General features: G+C 40.3%; 1 protein-coding gene across 8 annotated transcripts in view; it reads right to left on the reverse strand.

Moving 5' to 3' along the window:
- Nucleotides 1–10,519: 10,519 nt before the first annotated feature.
- Nucleotides 10,520–21,621, reverse strand: part of NUBPL (NUBP iron-sulfur cluster assembly factor, mitochondrial) — a 92,250-nt gene continuing 81,148 nt past the window's right edge. For 6 of the 8 annotated variants that reach the window (XM_080592770.1, XM_080592765.1, XM_080592768.1 and 3 more), the window contains one exon: nucleotides 12,449–13,040. In XM_080592770.1, coding sequence (XP_080448896.1) covers nucleotides 12,978–13,040 — 63 coding nt within the window. In that variant the 3' untranslated portion in view covers nucleotides 12,449–12,977. Of the gene's footprint in view, nucleotides 13,041–21,621 lie in introns of all 8 variants that reach the window. The other 2 variants (XM_080592766.1, XM_080592767.1) reach the window with 1 other exon arrangement.

Here is a 21,621-nt window from a genome sequence, read left to right on the forward strand (position 1 = left end):
GTCGTGAAAGGTGTTCTCCTTGACCTTTGCAAAGCTTCCTTTTTTGTGCAGTACCTGGTATACTGACAGAAAATATAGATATCTACAGCAGATACAAAGAGAACAAAAAAACCCCACCCAACTACTAACACCCAACTACTTGTCTAAAAAGAAAAAAAATAAAAACAACTATTTCCCAAACATAAACTCTCAATGCTTTTTACAAAAAAAAAAAAAAAAAAAGATAATTTATTAAACAGCATGTGCTTATTAATAAATTACAAGGCAACCAGATGTAGAAGTCACTTTCAATGTGTTGTTGAAGATGTTTATGCTAATGAGCAGAAGCAGAAGCATTTTTAGATGTTTGTTTGCATGGGGAAAATAGCCTGTGCCAAGTGACTTGGAAATACATGTGATGGATAGTTAACTATTGTTCTTAAAGAATAGCAGGCAGTATTTGTTTTTACATGCTGAAGAGGACCTTTCCTCTTTAGAAGTGATTTCCACTCACTATTTTCCAAATCAAATGATTGTGAGCTTCCATAAAAAAAGCATTTCCATTCTTACATGAGTCATATCTAGCCAGCTTAATCCAATATAAATAATACTATTTTAATAGGAAAAGTATTTTAATTGTTCTGTAAAAGCAATAATAAATCACAAACTTTTTCCTTCTTGTATTATCTCTTGTAGAGCAGAAAAAGTAACTGAGCAATCACTCAGGAAGATACCATCAGGATGGTGATGAGGAGAAAAGAATAGTGCTCCGAACTAAAGGAACAGGAAAAATCAAATTCTTCAGAAGTGTTGAGGTAGGGCCTTCGTTTGGTTATTTTAGCACAACAGCTGAAGAAGATATCGCTTATCTTACAGCTCTTTAGGAAGTACATTTTGTTCCACAGAACAAACTCAGGGTTACTAAAAGGGAGGCGCAGCAGCAACTTCCACTGCACACGGGTGCAGGCAGTGCCAGCAGCAATGCTTCGTTACTGCCAGTTACCTTGGGTCTTTACAGCCAGGTGAAGACGTAAAGCAACTGTGAAAGCATACAGGTTTTAGGGGGAGCATTATTAGGCACAATACATACACAAACACACCAGGTGTTGTGTCCTTATATAAAAGTAGCTACACAATTGCCTTATTGGTGAATGTATGCTGAAATTATAGACACAGAGGAATCTGAAGTGTAAAAGCTTCTGAATAATTTTGATAGTACGGTTTACATCTCTTCGTAGGCATTCAGTTAGTTCAGACCTGTTTGTTCCCTGGAGCAGGCATTCTTTTGTACGCCAAATTGGAGTACGTGGGTATTTTCTGCAGAAATATTATACCTTCCAGGTATGCAGGCATCAAGTGTTTTAGATGCAAATGAAAATGATATCTTTGTACTAAGTGCAGTTTAAGGTAGTTGTGTTAGAGACTGAAGTCATTCCACTCCTCCTGTATGTTTTTGTAACATTACAAAATTGGGCTAAAGTCCAAGTTTCCTCCCCCTGGCGACAGCGACCTAATCCAAGCTGTGATCTATGCCATCTCCTTGTATGTTATTTTAGCAATATAACATAAAGTGGATTTTTCAGATGACATCTACCAAGACATAGTGAGAATTTTCTTTGCCACTACTGATAACAGTTGTGACAAATCTATCTGGTTTGTAGATTTCAGGGGAAGACTCCAGAGGTATCAGATCAAGCCATCTCAAACAAGACACAAAGAGCAGAGGTTGCAAGGCTGATTTCTTACCCATGTGTTACTTTACCTAGCCACCCCATTGTGCTTTAAAAAGGGAGAGGAGGATTTCTCCACCCACCCCTCACCCCCCTGCCTTTTTTTTAATACTCAGTATTAGCATAAACTAGATCAAAATAACATTGTTATAAATGTAAATTACAGCATATCCTGAAATATAAATAGTGCGCTTTTAGAAGAGAACATTACAAAAGCAGTCACAATCAATTACAGTTTAATTTAGAAACAATTATATCTGGCATATATCCTATCATTAAATATTTAGCAAGAGATCTAAATCAATTGCACACCTACTTATTTTTGTCATAGCATTTCAAATTCATGCACATAATAGGAAGCAAAGAAATAACTTTAACAGTGACCAATGACAACATACAAAAATTGGGAATAACAATCCTTATGAAATAAATAGCTGCAATTCATTCAGTTTTGAAAATTGAAGCCTAAATGTTACCAATTCTATTTTGATAAGGTAAAGAAAAATGTATGCATATTTTAGAACAATAAGTTAACGTCTTGAAAAAAAAGCTTCTTTTAAAATATTGCATGGAGCAGCACTGAATGTGCAACAAATAAGGAATTTAAGTTTCTTGGTATTTTCATGAAGAGATAGCCAAGGAAAAAAGGGCATTTTCTGGTAAAGAGAGAAATAACTGCATCTACCTCAAATGAACGTACTGCTGGGGTTAGCACATTCTGAAGTCTTCCCCAAAACGTTGCTGCTGGCTCCAAAGCCTCTTCCTATTTAGAGCTTGTAAGACCTGGCTCAATGTTCCCTGTTGAATAATCGGGTTGTCTAAAGAAAGCAGAAAATGGTAAGAAGCAGGGAAGTTCTACTTTCTAAATGATGAAAGACAAAATAAAAGTCAAGGAAAAGAAAATCACTGACTTATGGCGGGGAAAATTTTTATGAAAGTAAGGGAGATAAGTGCTTATTTTTCTCATATCTGCCTCTCTACAGATGCAGTTTACATTTGTGATAAATTGCAAAGAAACAGTTCAGCAAATTTCTGACAAATATAATCTGAATTTTTAATCCTCTTAATTTGTATCAAAGATAATTAGATAATCATGAGACAAACAGCTATGTGTTCATTCTTGTACAGCCACTTAAAGAAACAAACAACTTTGTTGATGGAGCACAGGGACTGGGAAACGGTAGTCATAATGCCACAAAAATGTTTGCGCAGAGCTGCTGAAAGGTTTAGAGCCGTGACTTTGCTCGGATGCTGAACTGTCAGAAAAAAAAAATAATACTTGAGAACTGTCACCATCTTCCTCCTCCATATCTTACACATCTGACGCACACATTTCTAACCCGTCCCAAGGAACAGGCAGGCAGTGCTGGCCACAATCTAAAAGCGATCTGCAAAGCCTGACCTTGATTTGAATCTAGAGGGAGTTACAGGCGGACTCCAGTTGCGAAGCAGCAGGGATGGGCTGTGCCCTCCCTGCAGGCTCCAGGAGATGGGGTTCCCCTTGCTCAGCCCATCGCTGAGCCCCAGAGATGCTAGGCTGCAGATGACTCCTAATAGCCGGGAATACACTTAACTGCACCTAGCCCTCTAAAAGCAGTGTGATTTACTGCTGTCAGATCACTTGACTGTGCTTACATCAAAACAACAGCTGAAAAAACATAATGACAAACACTGGTAATGAGCAGTTAATACACGCTCCAGGATGAATTAGCCTTGACAGTATTTCTGCTCTAGCAGAGTCCCTACTGCACAAGAATATCTTCCACTGTAGCTTGTTAAAAGAGTGCCAGTGCTCAAAACTCCCTTACGAGAAGCCGAGCTTGAAGCGAGCCCGGACGAGGTCTCCTACACAGGGTGGTGAATCAATGCAACCTTATAATCTATGCCTCCCCATGCATAAGCAAAAGTGTGCCCCTCAAATTGGAGGTCAGTCAATTATTTTGGACCACCCGTCAAATTAGAGTCTTAGATAGATGTCTTTTGGGACAAAATTGCTGCAGGTCAACATTCAGGAATGGGTTTTAAAGCAATTTCAGCAGTTGAATAAAATTGTTTGTATACAGCAATGCCAATCAATAGATCTTAAATTGCAATAATCCTCTCAAAGAGGAAGACATTAATTGCTAGGAAACTCACCGCCGCATGACTTGTCAAGCAGTAACTGGCCACCTACAGAGACCATGATCTGGTTCCCCACAACACATCACAGGAGTGAAATGAATTCTTATTATTTAGAATCAGAGATTAGAAGTCATAAAATTTCTAGTTTGCAGTGAGATCACCACTCTTATCACTTGGCTTTGAAATGCAGGCAACTTCTTACCATCTCTCTGCTACAATGCAAACAACAAATTACCCTCTTTGCATTTACGTTGACAACTTCCTCGCCTCCGTGAATGCCAGACTCAATTATTTTGTATTTCAGTGGTACTCAGCTGGAGAGCACAGGTTACAGAAAATATGCATTTCATGTGCCCCATCAGAAACTATAAAACTGTACTGCCAGCAGTTCTGAGTCTTGGTTTTCAGCTGAACATGTTAACACTATCACTTCCTTAAAAGAAAAGTTCTTTTTAGAGATTATGGATAACACACTCTTTCAAAAGAATGTGGACAATAGAGCAAAATGGGAAGACGTTTCTCATAAGTATTGCTTGATTAATAGACGTTAGAATTAAGAAAAGGGTTTTCTGAAAATATAAAATTAGCTAATAAACAAATCACATTTACTTTTATTTTTAACTTGTAGTAGAGCCCCAGTGAAAAGCAGAAGAGGTACTGCAGAATAATTACCTACTTTACAAAACGGTGCGGTAAGCAGTAGCACTAAAATTATCAGTGGTCAGTGCATTAGCAGGCAACCAGGGTATGAGAACACAAGAATATCAGTGCATATTCAACCTAATTGAAAAATAACACGTAGCCATAGGTATGGATGAAACGTGCACAGAAACCCCATTTATCTTTTTATAAAGACACAGTTTACCAAAACCAAAACCATGCGACTTAAAACCCATAGTTTACACCCCTTCAAAGGAGGGCTCTTCCTTGTGAAAAGGCCAGGAGACAGCACAGAGGTTCCAGGTCCTCCTTCCCCATTTCACGTTTGAACACAATATGGAAGTCTACTTCCTCATACCCTGTTATCGGCCCTCACTTATCTGGGTGCCCAGGGCCCTAAGGAGCCCTTCGAGACCACACCGGGCAGACAGTGCCGCCATTTCCACCCGTCTCCCAGCAGGCTCTTCCCAGGGAGCCGCCATTACGAGGCACAGATGTCCGCGCTGAGGGGCCAGCGCCGAGGGGCCGTTCTTGGTGCGGCCTTTGACCTGCACTTCTTGTGAGCGGTGGTAACGCTTCCGCCACGCAGGGCCCCACAAAATGCTGACTACAAATACCACAGCACTACTTCTAAGGGAAGCAAATCAAAGCAGCGATCGCAGGCCGTGACACCTGTCAGGTGCAAGGGGAGAGCAGGGCTCCTGAGCGTTACACAGCACCTGGGCTCCCACAGACACAACACCCGCAAACTACTAATAAAATAGTGACCAGCGCCAACCCTGGCACACGGATATGGCACAGTCTGATAAGAAGCACTGATACATCAGAAAGCAAATAGATTCCTACTTTTCGGGGAAGAATCGATCACAACACGAAGAATAAATACTTGAGTGAGTCATTTCCTGTGTGAGGGAAACAGGACCATAAAGTCTAAAGGTTTAATGCTGCCGCTGCAGGGTGTAACTTTCTCCAGATGAAATCACAGAACTAGCCCGGGAGCCACCTAAGGAGGTGAAACCTCGGTGGCACCACTTTAGCGCTGCTGGCTGCCGCAGTACCGGTGCCCGCACACGCTGCACTAGCAGCTGGGCTCAGCAGATAGGTTTTCTGTCCTTGGCTGTGACAATTAACTTGTGCCTCTCACGTGCCCTTGGCATTTTATCTGCCAGTTTGATATTGTTCCCATGCCAAGGAAGATAAGGTTAATGAAGACATTCATGAAGGAAAAAAAAAAAAAAAAGCTTTGTAAGGGTTGTGTGTTTGTACTGTCAAGATATGACTGGTTACAGGAGTTCCACCCAACTACCCAAAATGACAGTCAGCGGGGATCTTTTCTTATCGCAGGTCCCCAACACAAAACAGAGAATAGGGAACAGCCCTACTGTTCATCGTTCTATTTGGAAGAAAATTATACAATGTCAACTCAAAGCATGCAATCCTCTCTAGGAGCCCCTGTACATAATTATTTTTATCTTACCAACCAACAGCAGTAAACTGCTGAAAAAGGAAACAAGAAACACTTTGTATAGCGCTGACAAAAAATGGGTTGGAATAGAGGAAATTTCAGGTTAATTTATTTTGGTCTAATTTCTCAAGTGACATTTTATGGTAAATGTTATTTTAACTGTTGCCTTGTAATAAATACACATTTCTGTAGCTTCATTACCATGAAAAAGTAGTGCCACAGATCAGGATTCCCCATGACCTGCAGTGATCCGATTATTCTGTCCCGCCACATTTCCGAAGCACCAGGATCAATAGGTCCCTGGGGTGCCGGGCATTCCAGGTCACATATTCCCTATCTGTACATTTCTGTCAGAAGTAGAACAGTTACTTTCTCTTTTTTTTTTTTTTCCTGACAGTATAAACATTTCCTTTCATACGCCAGTCACACTTACAAGCTAATAAGGCATCCCCTGCTTTGCCCTGACCCATCTGCCTTCACTAAAAACCTAATTCTGCGCGTATTTTTGCTGTGCCAAACCAACTCCTATTGCTTCCTGGCACGAGGTCATTCCAGGCGAACACTGCCACTTCATCACTTTTCCCCCTTACCATCCGCTATTGCAAACTCATGTACAGCATCTTGTACACAGACACTGACGCTGTGTGAGTCGTTCTTTGTGAACATGGCAGAACTGCTCAGGACTGGAAAGCAATCCACGGCATCAGCAGAGTTTGTCCAAACGTCTTCACTACTACACTTGTCTGCCTTAAAAGCTGAACTTTAAAAAGTGTAAAATAGGAATACTTCATTTAAAGACCTCTGATGTGTATTGTCTTCAACATTCATGAACTACCACTTCTTAATAATTAAAAGGCACTTCATCAGCAGTTTCATTCTCTATTAGTGAGACTGTATTTCCCATCGGGGTAACAAAACCAACAGCATACACAGACAGTGATTACAATTTCCTATATCAACCCAAGAGGGCAGATGGCATTCAGCATCTTCCGCATTCGGTGCCATCACTTCTTTCTGTAGAGTAAGAGCCGTCTCGATGTGTTACCTACAGTCAAGGAAATCTGCTTCAGAAAAAGTTTTATTTACATCGTAGAGAAATTAAGCCAGAAGCGAAGCAGCAGTATCTACGTTAAATAAGGAATGCGTCTGTAAAACATGCATTGATAAAAAAAGCGCAAACAAGCCACAAATTCACAGGTTTTCTAAAAGCTTAGGATAGCAAGGCTTTACAAAAGAGATGGCAGCAGTGCTGACACTCACAAATAAACGCGGTTTTATTAGACTGAGTTTTCAAAGCCTAGATGCTTACAAGGCACATTTTCCCAGTCTTTTAAGGCTCGTTTTAAAAAGTAACTCTCCAAAATAGCCATTGGGTCCCATTATCTGGCAAGAGGAAGTGGTGAGTGTGAACCCAAATCCTCTCTGGCCCAATCTAGAACGAAATTAATTAGAGGCCTCAAGGAAGCAGAGACAAAGGCTGTTTGTATGGAAATCCCTCCTCGAGAAGGAGGCACGCAGACACTTCCTGATCCAGCAGATAAAACAACACAGCTCGGCCCGGCCTGTCTGAACACCCTACAAAACAGGTCTCACACCCCCGTCAAAATGCTCACTGCGGAGCAAGAAAGTGTTCAGGCTCTTCAACTTTGGTTCATTTTAACAGTTTCACTTAATGTAAAAATGTTTGTAACATTCACATGCTTGAGGAACACTCCATATCTGCAGTGTGTAGGCTTGGCTTAATAAGTTTTTCATGCTTTATTTCAACCAAATAGCAGACAACTGGGGCCTTAAAATTATGTTATAGTATTTCTTCAATGTTAATTTGAAAAGGAAATCCTTTAAAGGAAAAAGGGGAAAGTAGTCTAATGCCATAAAAAAGGTTATTATTAATAAACTAACACTATCAAAAATAATCAGAAGGTTGTATTCTTAAAATAGACCTTTACTTAGTAGCAGAAAGCGTACGTGGGGTAGGCAAGTGTGAGAAGTCTTCTGTCTGTCTCTTGGAAAAGACGAAGCAACCCCTGGACCACAGGAAATAACACAAGTTTTAGAAAATCCCAGTGGTACGAGTGAAAGCACTTCAAATAAATCTGTGAGTCCTCCAAACAATATTAAAGGACAACAGATGTTCTCCCCATTAGCTTGTTTGAAGGCTCACGTAGTCCCTAGGAGAAGTCATTTATTTGCATTGATTAAAGTGGGTATTCAGATCCAGACTCATATAAACAGAGAAACAGAGCCATAGGTGCATGAGGAATGACAAGCCGTGCCTGTCCTCTTCACACTGAAGAGAAAGCCTCACTGCATATGCAAAGATAATGGAAAAATACAGACCTTTGTATACACTTTCTTTCAGACTTAATATATTTATAATGTAAAACAGAACCCACAAAAAAAGATAGTTCTTAAACTTAGGCTGAAAGTTACTTTTTGAATCATTTTTTTTCTTTTGCTTTGTTTCCCTGATATGTGTCTGACATGCTGGTGCCCTCGCTGATATGCTACCAAAATAAAAAATAATCCCCATTATAAGGAATAAGTCTTCTCGTTATAAGCCAGTTCTGAAATTAAATCAGCAATTCAGATTCATCTTATTGTCACGTGTCCTCAGGCAGGAGCCGCTCTGCCTACCCATCTCCAGCAGGAAGCACTCCTGCTAGATACGAGTAATGGCAACAACACAGGCCCAGACGCGGCTGTGAGAAGCTCAGCTGATGCACAGGTACCAAAACCAAAAGCAGAACGTCGCCACCTTTCCTCCAGCCTGTGAGCAGCTGCAGTGCCAGAAGTCACCCTAAGGACGGGCTGGGCGTGTTGTTCACAGACTCATTCAGTAAAATTCATCAGCAATGCTGCAAGCAAGGATCAGAGTCCAGCCCAAGTCATTAAGATAAAAGTGTCAGCTGTGATTAGGACTCGGTTCCTTATTTCTTCTACAAGCAGTACTGTTTTATCGGAAGTGATGCATGCTCCTTGCTTGTCCTTAGGGAAGACTAAGCCAGATGCCTGAGGAGCTCTCCTAAGTTTAGGAGCTCAGCCAAAGCCAGGCACGAGACACGTTTTTGTGCCCTCAGTGCAATCCCTGTGGACATGTAAGCATGGAGATCCCACCTACACCAAGGATATCTGGAGAGATGGGAGCAGTGCCTGGCTCCCTTTGTTAAAGGAGTACCCAAGCCACCAAGTCAGGAGCTCACATGCCAGTCCTAGGGCCGCGGTTGCTATTACAGAAGCTCCACACAGCTGGAGCACCTAAATCCCCTTTATCTCATTGCACAGCACCATAGGTGCCTTTGCAAATCAATTCTGCTTTCTAATCTTTCACCTAAGCAACAGAGGCTTCTCCTTTGGTGTTGTTCTCCTGCCGCTTCTCTCCCACACGTATTCTCCCCCTTGGCAAGCCCGGTGTTAGTAAGGAAGGGTCTTCTGGGAACCTGGAGATATTCCCACTGGCACAACAACCTTCTTCCTTCCCTTTTATCTCCCCTTTGTTGCAGCCTGCGGTGTACAGTACGGGGCCCAGCAACAACCAGAACGATGCTGGCCATCAGACCAAAGCCTGCTCTAACCAGCGCCAATAGCAGCACCAGCAGGAAAACCCAACAGGGAGCTGGAGTGGGTTCAGATGGGAACCATACTCACTCAGGGAAGGATATTATGGGGGAAATCACCTGCCGTACTGGATCCAAGTGAGTCTAATTTGAAGCCAGTTCAGAATTACTTTTTGTTTTGTTACTACACTGAAGATAGCTGCTTCTCTTCCTAATTTCGTCCCCATAATTATCAATCACAGCAACTAAAATGCATTGTAGTTCAAACTCAAATTGGATGAGAAAAAATTGATTTGTAAACTACCTTCCTCTCATAACTTCAAAGAACAATTGAAAAGTGTTGTTGCTATTGTGAGGAGAAATTTACCAGTTGAAGGAATGCACAAACCATGGGCTTCGTGGCTAAACAGCTGACAGCGATCTGAACGTAGCAGTGGAAATTTCATAGCAAAACACTTTGCCGAACAGTTTTATCTCTGCTTTGAGCTTCAACTTCAGCAAAAGTGTAATTTCTGAAAGCCAGGAAATGCACTCTATTAAGAGACAACCTATAGACTCCCCACCCAAGAAACAACAGGAATTATCTGCAAACAACCGTGTTCGCTACCCAAAGAGCTGTGCATTGAACAGCAAAGAACCAACTGCAGCCCCCTCACGCAGCTAGGGCAGTGCTGCAAGGCGGCCTGGGGAACCTTGCACATAGAGGAGGCGGCAGGGACAGACGGTCCCCTCCGTCCCCATACCTCTCCAGGAGGTCTGCAGTGTGTAGTTGCAATTTACGGCACTGCAGACTTGGGTAATTCCGTGCTGGTAACTCATGATCACAGTAATATTGCAAAACAGTCTCCGCTGCTCCTGAGCAAAGAGCACCTAACCATGCAGTTTAGGAAAGATGGGTCCTATTGCCAGGATTAGCACTTTCACCAAAAAAAACGTAGCAGTACACTAGGAAATATCACAGAGATGAAAGTAAAATATTGGAGCCGAAAAGAGCAAACACCACTGTGTGTCAAGGCTACGACCTGTATTTATTAACGTGTGGTTAAATGCCAGTGTCTCCTGCTCAGCCTCTGACTGAGGCACCCTCCCATCCAGTAACGAGTATCAGAGATTTTATGATCTAGTATAAAATGAGAAGTCATTAATATTCAACAGTGCACTCCATACTTACAAAATATGTGTTTCTGTAACATTAGGTAGCAATAACATCCTGTCAGTGGCCTTCAATTCCTTTGCAGGAGCAGGACTGGAAAACATGCTTTTTCACCCACGAGAATGGGGAAAGTAAAGCAAATACATTCTTGTTTTAAATTTGGTTTGAACATTGTTACCCTTAAATGCAAAAACGTCCTATTAAGTCTGATGATCCTTTGTACAATTAAGTATATTTTAAGTGACCAACAATTTTTAATCAATAAATCACCTTTCACCTGTTATATTGTGCAATCCTTCCACAAAAATGTTAAATATGAATTTTCAGATTGGGCTAGAAGCGAATTATGATCATATTTAATCACAACCTCTTTCACTGATAAAAATGCAGTAAAATAATTCTACAGGTGAAAGATTCAACACAGCAAATGCTTCATTACAGGAGGAAAAAAAGTAAAAATGAGTTAAAAAAGGACATTTAAAGCAAATTTCAACCATCAACTACCCAAGAAATAATGAGATAAAGGAAAAACAACCAACCTTGTATCTGTATGCTCATTGTTCACCCACGCTCAACATGAATTAGGTGTCAGAGACACTCACAAACTTTTTTAGTGAGGTTCAGAAGATGATCTTTTTCCCATTCTTCCCACTGAAAATTTTGATTCTACTATTCCGAAGCCACCACAGGATTAATTGTAGACATAAATATCAACTATTACAATAGCTAAAGCAGAAAAAAATATGTACAGGAAAACTCAGTAAAAAAAACAATGTTATCAATAAAATAAAAACCAGATCATTGAGCCACCTTTAATTTTTGTAAAATCTATTCAACAACTGAAAGGATCTGAGTATTTGTGTCAACTCTACAGGCCTGGGCTAACATGCTACTGAAAAAACAAAACACCAATATGTGATCCCACGGGACAGTGCACAGAAGGGAAGGCTCATGTACATGTATAGAAACAGACTTGAAGAAAAAATAAGATACGATAAGGCTTAGGAGTACATAACTTACGTATTTGCAAAATCAACTAAGCTTGAAATTCAACCCATAATTTAGGCCTACCTTTCCCATCTAAATTCTGGGTAATACAATTTTAATGTTCCTAATGTAAATGGATACCAACTTTTTATCTTGTATCGCTTCAGTAAGGAAAAACAACTAATTCAAAATGTATGAATAATTATTTGGACTACAGGGAAAAATCTTGGTCCCACAGAGATCAATAGCAGAACTCCTTAGTATGGTTAAGCTCCCTGTATGGTTAAGATGTATGTTTAGGATGCGTATACTTTACTGTGTAGATGAAAAAGCCTAAATGTCAGCTCAAACATCTGACTGTGAATGGGAACTCATTCCCTGAAGGCATATTCTTTTACTTCAACACACCAACACAAAAATAAAGATCACAGAATATAAGGCAGTAAAAAAAGAAAACCAGAAGGCTGTGCAGTTTGATGACCAAAGTTTTCTTTGCTTCAGAACTGTATCTTTACACTTAAATTCCAAGTTGCTGCATTGTAAGAGGAATATGCAATCATGAATTTAATGTATCTTGAATGTTCGCATCCCCTGGCAAACTGAGCTGTGGCATTTTCAGCAAAGACCTCAGTTACCTTGTCTTCTGTCTGGGTCCATTATAATGCAAAGCAGTCAAGAAATAAGCCTAAGGGTCGTGTCATCCATTACCCAGTAAACTGAATTACTTCATGATCGAACATTATCCAATAACGAATGAATTTTTTCATGATCCATCATAAGAATTCTTCAGAGTATATGCAGATCTATCTTTTATTTATTTAAAGATGAATGCAAACATGTACTGCAATTACATAACTGAATTTTCTACTTAAAATTTTGCACAGGTTAAGGTCAGCTTGGTGGTTAAGCAAGAAAAAAGCTCAACGAAAATTTACAGAAATTATAGCATTGCAAATGTCACTTTTTAAGTAGGTCTTATATCTTGACATCCTTCTCCTCATTCTGCTTGGCTGGAGAGGCTGTTTTTCATTCCTGACCTTAAAACAGGGCACATCAGAAAGATGTACTTTGTCCCTTCTTGCTCGATGACGTTACAATCCAGCAGTTACGTATCGTCTATCATCTTCTGCATACTTGAATCCATTTGGACATGGCCAAATAATGATTTGGAAACCAGTAAATATCACAATCATAATTTAAACTCTGATAAATTAATTCCCAGAAAAGCTCTTTCATAAAGACTGGTGTCCACAGAATTAAGTAGCAGGACTCTGGTGTTAGTCACACCAAAAGATCGCTTTGCTGGTTAGTTTGTGATAAACACTTCAAGCTGGAGGTACTGGCAGTCGTCTTACTATTTCCATAGCTATCTTTAGATATGCTTTAGCCTGTAAAAACAGAAACACATATTTAGAACCTTTCATTTTCTATACGAAGCAATACATCTTATTAAGTATATTTTTTTCACACACATTCAAAGAAAAAGAAAAATGTTATAATAAACGTGTTCTATTCAGCTAGTTTTGTGTTCAGGAAAGTTATACTCTAATACATAAAATAAGTACAAGCATTATTTAAAATACTGGGGGTACAACACTCTAGTATTATTCTTAGAGCTTGACTGAACAATCTGTCTTAAATGGTAAACAATCAATATTCTTCCAGAGGAGAGGTGCTGAGATGGGAGGAAACTCCAGTCCCACAGGTCCCCTTAGTTATAAACTCCCCTCACCTCAAAGACTGAGATGAATTGTACACAGGATTGAGACAGAGAATCAGGAAAAAAAATCCAATAAAAAAATTAAGAGAATTAAGTCATTAAGGATTAAAAAAAAAAAAAGACATCATTCCAAGAGGCTAAAGTGGGCACTGGAAAGAACTAATTCTGCAATACTAGAATCACTACAAAAGCTCACTCTCACACCAACCTGTGGCGTGTGGTATGATGCTCTAAGTTGGAGGGCAGAAGACAAAACCATAAGACTATCAGGAATGACACAATTCAAGCTTACTTCTATCATCTTTGAAAAATGATGCGGCTGGGACCGTGATTGGGCTAACATTGAATATTCATAAATGCAACGTCAAAAGATATATAAAATGACTGCCTTTAACATAGTACAAACTACAAAATGAAAAGCCAGTAATTTCTTTATCAAGCTCAATAACTCACAGACAAAACAGAACGTAAGTTTTAGAAAGGTCTTTGAATATAAAGATTTTCAAGTAAAACATTATTTTGTGTTAAATGTGTATGTATATGTATATCATCTACACTGTTCAGAGATTGCTTCCATTGTTACAAATTCATACCTTATCTGTAATTTGAACTTGTCGTGCCTCAATTTATTTCCAGCTGGGGCATCACGTTTTGTGGTTGTAGAGTAAAACAGAAGATTCTTCTACTGTTCAGCCTGCTTCTGCTCCGTTACAGTGTAACCAAGGCACCACTTCACCTTCTCAAATAAGCCTGCATTTGGAGCCCATTTTGACAGCCTTCCCCAAATGGGGAAGTAAGTTCTTCCTTCTTAAATAACTAGAAGGAATCACCAGAATACTCCCTACTGCACTGCTCTCCCCTGCCTCCCTCTTGCAGAACTCGTAGATGACTCTAACCTCAAGTTAGACCTTACAGTCCTCGTGAGCTTTTAATACAGCAAATAAGCTGACAAATATATGAGGGCAGAGCTTGAGGGGCCGGACGAGAAAGTCTGTGTCCTGCTCAGGCCACCAGCACCAGCTGTCTTGAGCATGCTGGCAGGAGCCTTTTGCAGGCACCCCAGCACGCCTCCTCTCTTCTAAGCTTTGCTCCTCGCCTGACAGTTTTCTTTTCTGGCACTCCCAGCCTCAGTGCTCAGATACTCCTAAGACTAAATCAAGTAATTTTCTGAGATTGTAAGGAACGCAGACACCATCTACATGCAGATAACAGGTGAAACGCACAGCAGACTAAGTGAAGGCCTTAATCCTGAAATGCTCAAGTGTGTAATCCATATCTTACTCATAAGATTTAAGCTGTGATCAGTGTTGTATCCTCTGGCTGTACCATGACAAAGCTAAGACTTACTTTAAACAAGAATTATAATGCATTCTGACATATGGCCAAAAAGCAGTATTTCCCACTCTAAAGTTCAGCGTGTTTTAGACAGTTTTATTCTCTTGTAACCTCCCTTGATACTTATCGTTAAAGAGATTAAAAATGCAGTTCTGATAGTATGATGATTGTGGTTAGAACGTACTCAGAAAACTACAGAAGACTAGTACCATTCATGTGTATTTCCTCCATGGGCTTAGTCCATAATGCTCTATTTAGGACTCTCACAAACTACATGTAAGAGGCTTCTTTAAAACCATTAAGCCGCGTGTCAGCTTGCACGCTTGTAAGGCAGTGCTAAATCCAGGCAGCACATCTATAACTGGAGATTCTTTATAAGGGATTCTGAGGAACTGAATTCTGCTCAGCCTTTTGTACCACAGATAAGATGGCTCTTGTTCCAGAGTAGCTTTTACATTTCTTAGTACATAAGTTGACAAAATATCTACAAGGGAACTATTCTGTCCTAGTTAGTCCTTTATTCATTGTTAAATAGCACCAATTAAAAAAATTAGATACCACTATTTCTTCATTTACTTTGTGAACATCACATATGCTTAAAAACCTACAACCTATACCCCCTCATGGCTATTTAGATCACAGTAATTCATTCCAGAGAATAAAAGGAAGCATAATTATTCCCAAGAGATGTGTGCTGTTATAATCTGCGAGACCTCATAAAGATTGTGCATGTAATAGAATAGATGACCCGAGAAGCAAGGAATAGACACTGCACTACAAAGAGAACACCGCAGCTACAAGTAAGGTGGGCTGTAAATATTTGCTCATTGTAATATCCCTTGCTGTTTAATTCTGCCACATTCTCTACACTTATCTTTCCTTCAATTTCTTATTTAAGTCATTCTGTTCCACCAGGCCACTTACAAAATAACAGCTGTGGCACTGCAGGCTCACTCACCAAAAGACACATAATAGAAAATCTCAGTCACTCATATAAAAATTTAAAAAAATAATGACGTTAGCTTTAAAAGGACTGCATCTAAAATCTTACAATATTTTTATTCTGGACTACATTATGATGGGCCAAATGCCCAGGGACCAATGATCACAATAACACATAGCTGAAAAAAAATTAAGTGAGAAATGAGAGTAAACCCTGGGTTTTATTTTATGAAGAACAGAACAAAAAGATTTCATTCCACAGTACAGGAAAATCCAAACTAGTCCTATAGGTATAACTGCAGTGCAGTTGGGTAGCACAGTTGTGCCCACGTGCAACACCCAGTACACTTAGTTATTAATCCCCTGGGGAGTCTACCAAGTCCCCAGCTAGCCATCTGCATAGATGAGATAATGGATCGATCTGGGACAACAGATCAACTTCAAAAAAAGTGACTGACTGAAATCAAACTGCCTGCACTTACACTAATTAGTGCAGGAGTTCTCCAGGTGGGAATTTTGGACTATATTGAAGAGTCCTGCAGGCAGCTCCCCCTTTGCACAGATCAATTCATAAGTTTTAATGAGTCAATTAACAACCTGAATGGAAAACCCGGCCCCTTTCAGAGACTACCCAGGCAGTTTCTGTCCAGAATTGACCAAATGGCACATAGATAATTGTAAATACACAGCAGATATTGTTCCTGCAGCTGCAGGGACAGCGGTTTTGTACATAGTTAAAATGGGAGATGTTTTGTGCACAGATAATCAACAGCTATGGACCATGCATATGCTGGAGTACTCATGTAGGATCATGGACTAGCTCCACCGTTAAAATTGAGCTAAACAGGGGTTCTGGGAGTCTCACTTGAGGCAGCTAAGACACTACTGACTGACGAGAGTCCTCGTAAGGGAAACTTCCGTAACCATCCAGACAGCAACCAGATATGCCGCTTGGGAGATTTGATTCCCTAAGTGTTCCCTAACTGTCAAGATCTCAATAAATGACATTTCCATGTGCCTCCCGCCCCAACTATGTTCACGAGTGTCTGGGCATTGATTTCCCATTTATGTACACTAACTTCCATTTGCCATGTATCTGATCTGTCATGTAGTAACAGGAGGCTGGTTTCAACTCTTTGCAGCCAGCATGCTAGTGTTACCTAGTCCTAGTATTACCAGCAGTCTCTTAACCTGCTATCCACCCTAAGCAGCTTTTTTTTTTTTTTTTATTTTTTCCCTAGATAACTACTTTGTATGTTGAACAGAGCAGTCTCTCGTTTCCTTCCAAAGTCTCCACCAGTAACCAGTCTTTGAGAAAATCAACTGTTTCAAGCCTTTCAACAAGTCATTCGACTGAGTGAGGACCAGTCTCTCAGCAGCAACATAACATCAGCAGACACGAAAGGTCTAGAGGGAATCTCAGTAACTCAATACGCCTTTCATTAAATAAACACAACTCTATATGTATTGAGCTTTTTCTCCTACTCTCGATCTATTTAATGTGGCATCTGTTCACAGGTACTAGAGCCCCTTCAGTTCAGTTATTTACTCCGTCATTACTAAGAAAAGAAGAGGGATTGCAACTGAAAATGGAGAATGATTTTCATTCCTTTTTGGTTGGAAAGACAGAAGAGAACGTAAAGGATGAATTCTTACTCATGACTGAAAATCATTTTCATTTTTATAAAATAAAAGTGAGCTTTACAGATCAGTTTTTCCCTTCATGATTTGGAAGCTCTCAAGAATTGGTTTACAAGGCTCTTTCTGAAAGCTTTTTTTTTTTGATAGACAGCTTATATTTACTAGTAACATATCAGTTAGCTGCAAGCCAAACATTCTCCCTGTTTTGAGAGGATGAAGAAGTGCACAGAGAGACAGAATGCTCTAAAAACAAACCACATTTTTTGTTACAAGTGCTGCCCAGGTGGGGTCTGAGCGCAACAGCGGTGAGGGCAGACAGATGGAAGGTGATGTTCAGAGTCAGCAGAGCTAGATAATGGCCACATGAGAGACTTTTCACCTCTCAAAAAACTAGTACAAACACTGTCAGAAAAGACTGCAGCGTTCCTTAAATGACAAATCTTCTTAGGACCGAGAGGGCACCACTGATGAAGCACAGATCTTGAGGTAGGAATTGGAGAACTTGTAATAAACTTTGTCAAGAAAAGGACCAATAAGTCCTACTTAGCTGACATAAATCAGAACATCTTGATTCACTGCTCTGGTATGGAATAATAGACATGAACTGGCTTTAAACTGCAAGTGATCTTTTTATTACCCCATCTAATTAAGCCCTACAGTAATCTTAGAAAAATGTGAGCCTTTCAGTTACAGCATTTAATTCTCCTTCAAACTCTTACCCATGAGGTATGCGTGCATCACTCCTAAGACAACTGCAAAATGAGCTTACAGCTTATAGCTGACTCTGCCCTGTTCCCGTGGATTGGCTCGGCTTGACCTGTTAATTTGCCTTGCGGTTCATTTTCACTGAAGTACAGATCTCAGGTCGCAAACAGCTCGCTGCAGAGGCTGCCAATGTCTAATAAGAAGGACACACAACTACAGAATACCATTTACCCATCAGGAAAACCAAAACAGATAAGAGCTGGTATCACATTTGCCTTCCCCCAAACCACCGCATACCAACAACTCAGAAAAAGCATACTGATCCCATCACTTGCTTGTGGGCCAAGGACACCAAAGAGCATAAATGCACTTAGTGACATGCTTTCTAACGTCTGTTAAAGAACTCCAACACTATTAAAATGGCTATTAATCTGTCTTAGCAATCCAAAGGAAAATCACGGAACATCCCAAGTTGGAAGGGACCCACAAGGATCCAACTCCTGGGTTCCCAAAGGACTACCCAAAAAATATAGAATCTTACAATATCCCGACTTGGAAGGGATATTTTATGCAAGTCCTGACTGTCTAGAATATTGAATGCTACTGAACCTATAAAGAAGGATATAGTATTTAAATCTGCACAACTGAAGTCTTAGGGACTTGTACTTTATTCATTACTAAAGAAAACTAGCAACCATGGGCAACAAGCAACCAGTCAGATAGTGGCCATCATAAGGACAAACACTAGACTTGGCTACCACCCACATGAAAGCAATATTAGGTGATAGCTTAAAAAAAAAAGACACAAAACTCTCTATTCGATCAGATTTTTAGCTTTAGTTTTCATGGAAGTTGCTTGTGACTTTGACACAACTCCAATCTTCAGTGCATGTCTGGAGCTGCCCACTGATGTCTGTATTTCACCATGGTATGCTTTTAGTGCCTTCTGAGCTATGATGATAAACACAGCTTTAAATGAGCTTCCAACTCCAGATAACGTTATGTCACCCAGAGAAATTCTTGATTGCTGCAAGAAGCACAGAATCTTTCCTACTCTGCCTTCCTCTGGGTGGTTCTGTAATTCTTCTTGGCATGAATTGGCACATTCTGCCACGCTGCAGGGAAGCCTCAGCCCCGAAAGGAAACTTAATGAAATGATAAAAGTTGATCCATAAATTACAATAATTACAATGCAGGAGATGGTTAAGTAAAGTGGATGCTTCCTGATAGTACCTAAAAAAAGCCTTAGTACTCACGGGACATGGAAATTTCCTGTAATCCTATATATAAGTAGTTGCAAAAGCCAAGCCTTCCTCTGATAGAGCCTCAGCCAGGAAACACTGCTAGCCTCAAGATGCCATTGTATGCGTACATCACTCAGGTGCTTTTATGTATATCTAAAAAGACATCCTGCCCAGAAAACATGGTTAAGTAGAATAGTGCAATTCAAATGCAACACAGTAGCATCCTTCAAGCAAACTATCCTAACACTCAGCATTTTCTGCAGCAGAATGAAGTGTAAATGAGGGTCTGATGATGCATTGTGCTATCTACAGCCTGAACGAAGGATTCAGACCTACACATACCAAGTGTTACTGTGATCATTCAGAGAAAGCCTTGACGGTAAGGCATGTTATAAATCATATCATGCAGTCTTCTTCAGGGTTTGCTTTTCTTTCAAAAGATACCACACCCTGGAGAGACCACTTTTTAAATGGAATTACTGATGACAGCTAAACAACAGCAAACATTATTCCCTACCACTATTTCAATTTTTTTCCAACTATTTCTTGCAAAGCTTTAAAGCTTGTACATTTTTACCCTACTCACGCTTCACCCTTACAAAGAATTCTACAAAAAAGTGTTTCTGAATATGAATTTCATCTGTCCCTTCGGACCACACCAAGGCCTGTAACATTTCTAATTTAATTGAAAAGGGATTTTTAACCAGACTTACTTTCCTCTGTCTGACTGCTTATGCCTAGTGCTCCTTCTTTCCACCTGACTGCGCTTTCTGTCTCCCCTTACAGAGCTCTGTGCATTTTACAGACAGCACGTTCCTTCACCAAGATATCACAGAATTGCAGAACCCTTTAGGTTGGAAAAGACCTCTAAGATGATCATCCAGTCCAACCTTTAAATAGTCACAATGAGTGAAATTTTCAAGAGCACTGGACACATTTCATGTAGTTAAATGTGAACTAGACAATAACAGAACATCCCCCACTGTGTGCGGTTTTTGTACCATACGCTGGTCTCCAAGACAAGCTGGAGAGGATGACATTAAGCATGATTTCCTGCAACAAGTCCGGGTTTCCTTGCTCCAGGGCAAGTCTGATTTTTCTCCTGCCCAAGTCAAATTCCTCAAGCTGAACATAAATTCGTGCGTATCTACAAATGGCTGTGCAATTTGGGGTTCTGACACCCTAAGCTATTACTGATTCTCTCCGGTTGTTCCCTTTCATCTTCCCATACTTTTCCAATATACTTTACTTTATTTTTACAGAACAAGAGCTTGAACTCAAAGTTTGCCCTGCTTGTGGCAAGAAAACACAAAGGACCTGGCTGACCATTACATGTTTCCTGATTTTATTTCTTTTTTTCAAAAGCAGTTATCCTCCCTATATTTCTGGTATGAAGGCTCACCATTTCTTTAATAACGGAATAAGGAAGAAGGTGAAATCTAAACTTCATTCTGTCATTACTTCTCTGCTGTCTTGAATATATTATCCTCCTGAATCTTAGAGGTGTATCCTCTCTCCACTTTTTTTTTTTTTTTTAAATCACCTCATTCCCAAGCCAAGATGAGAAATGTGTCTCCTACTTGTCTCAGCCTCCAACAGGTCTCCTCCCTGAAATGCCTATTCCAGCAAGACTCCCTAGCTTTTAGAAGGTGAATGGTTACACTGGTACAGCAAATATACTTTGAATTTGCTTGAGTTGTTTATTTGACCTTGGGATAGACGGGATTTTCATGTTCAGTGGTGTTCTCCACAGTTAACCTGTCTCTTCTAGCAAGGTACTAGTAGCAAACCACTGGGCCATCAAGGCTGGGATATACGCAAGAGTTTCAACCAGGAAGAGCTCGTAAGACAACAACCAACTGTCCCCACACCTCTCTGAGTTGTGTTCATAGGTGGAAGAGCTCTTAAACCCCTACTTACGTTTTCCTCAGTACTGACGGAGAGTTTGCTGGGCATTTTAGCAATTAATGTAGTGGACAAATAACTCCATGGGAATTAATCATGTTCTGCATCTCTCGCTGTGCTTCTGCCCTCTTGCCTGCAAGTTTCAGAATGCCTCTTTCAAACCCCTCTTTTGCTGCTGATTTCTTTTGGTGCTTGGAGGTTCCCCTACATCTGAGCACTAACAATTCTCACCTGGTTTCAGTGATTCCTCTTTTGTATTCCTTATTCTACCTTTCCATTTTAGCAGTGTTCATCATTTTCTTTTGCTAGCCTCTGCTGCCTAGAGACTCTCACATATGTTTGGGTGAGCAAACAACAAAGCCAGCCAACCCACCTCCACAGCTTGAAGGAGGAGGGAAATGCTCCCAAGACTCTCAATTATCTCCAGAAGGGCCTGGCAAGTCCTTGCTGTTGATTAAACTAAGAAATGATTAGCTT

The sequence above is a fragment of the Anser brachyrhynchus genome (assembly GCF_964034855.1).
Source record: "Anser brachyrhynchus genome assembly, chromosome: 5".
Taxonomy (NCBI): Eukaryota; Metazoa; Chordata; class Aves; order Anseriformes; family Anatidae; genus Anser; species Anser brachyrhynchus.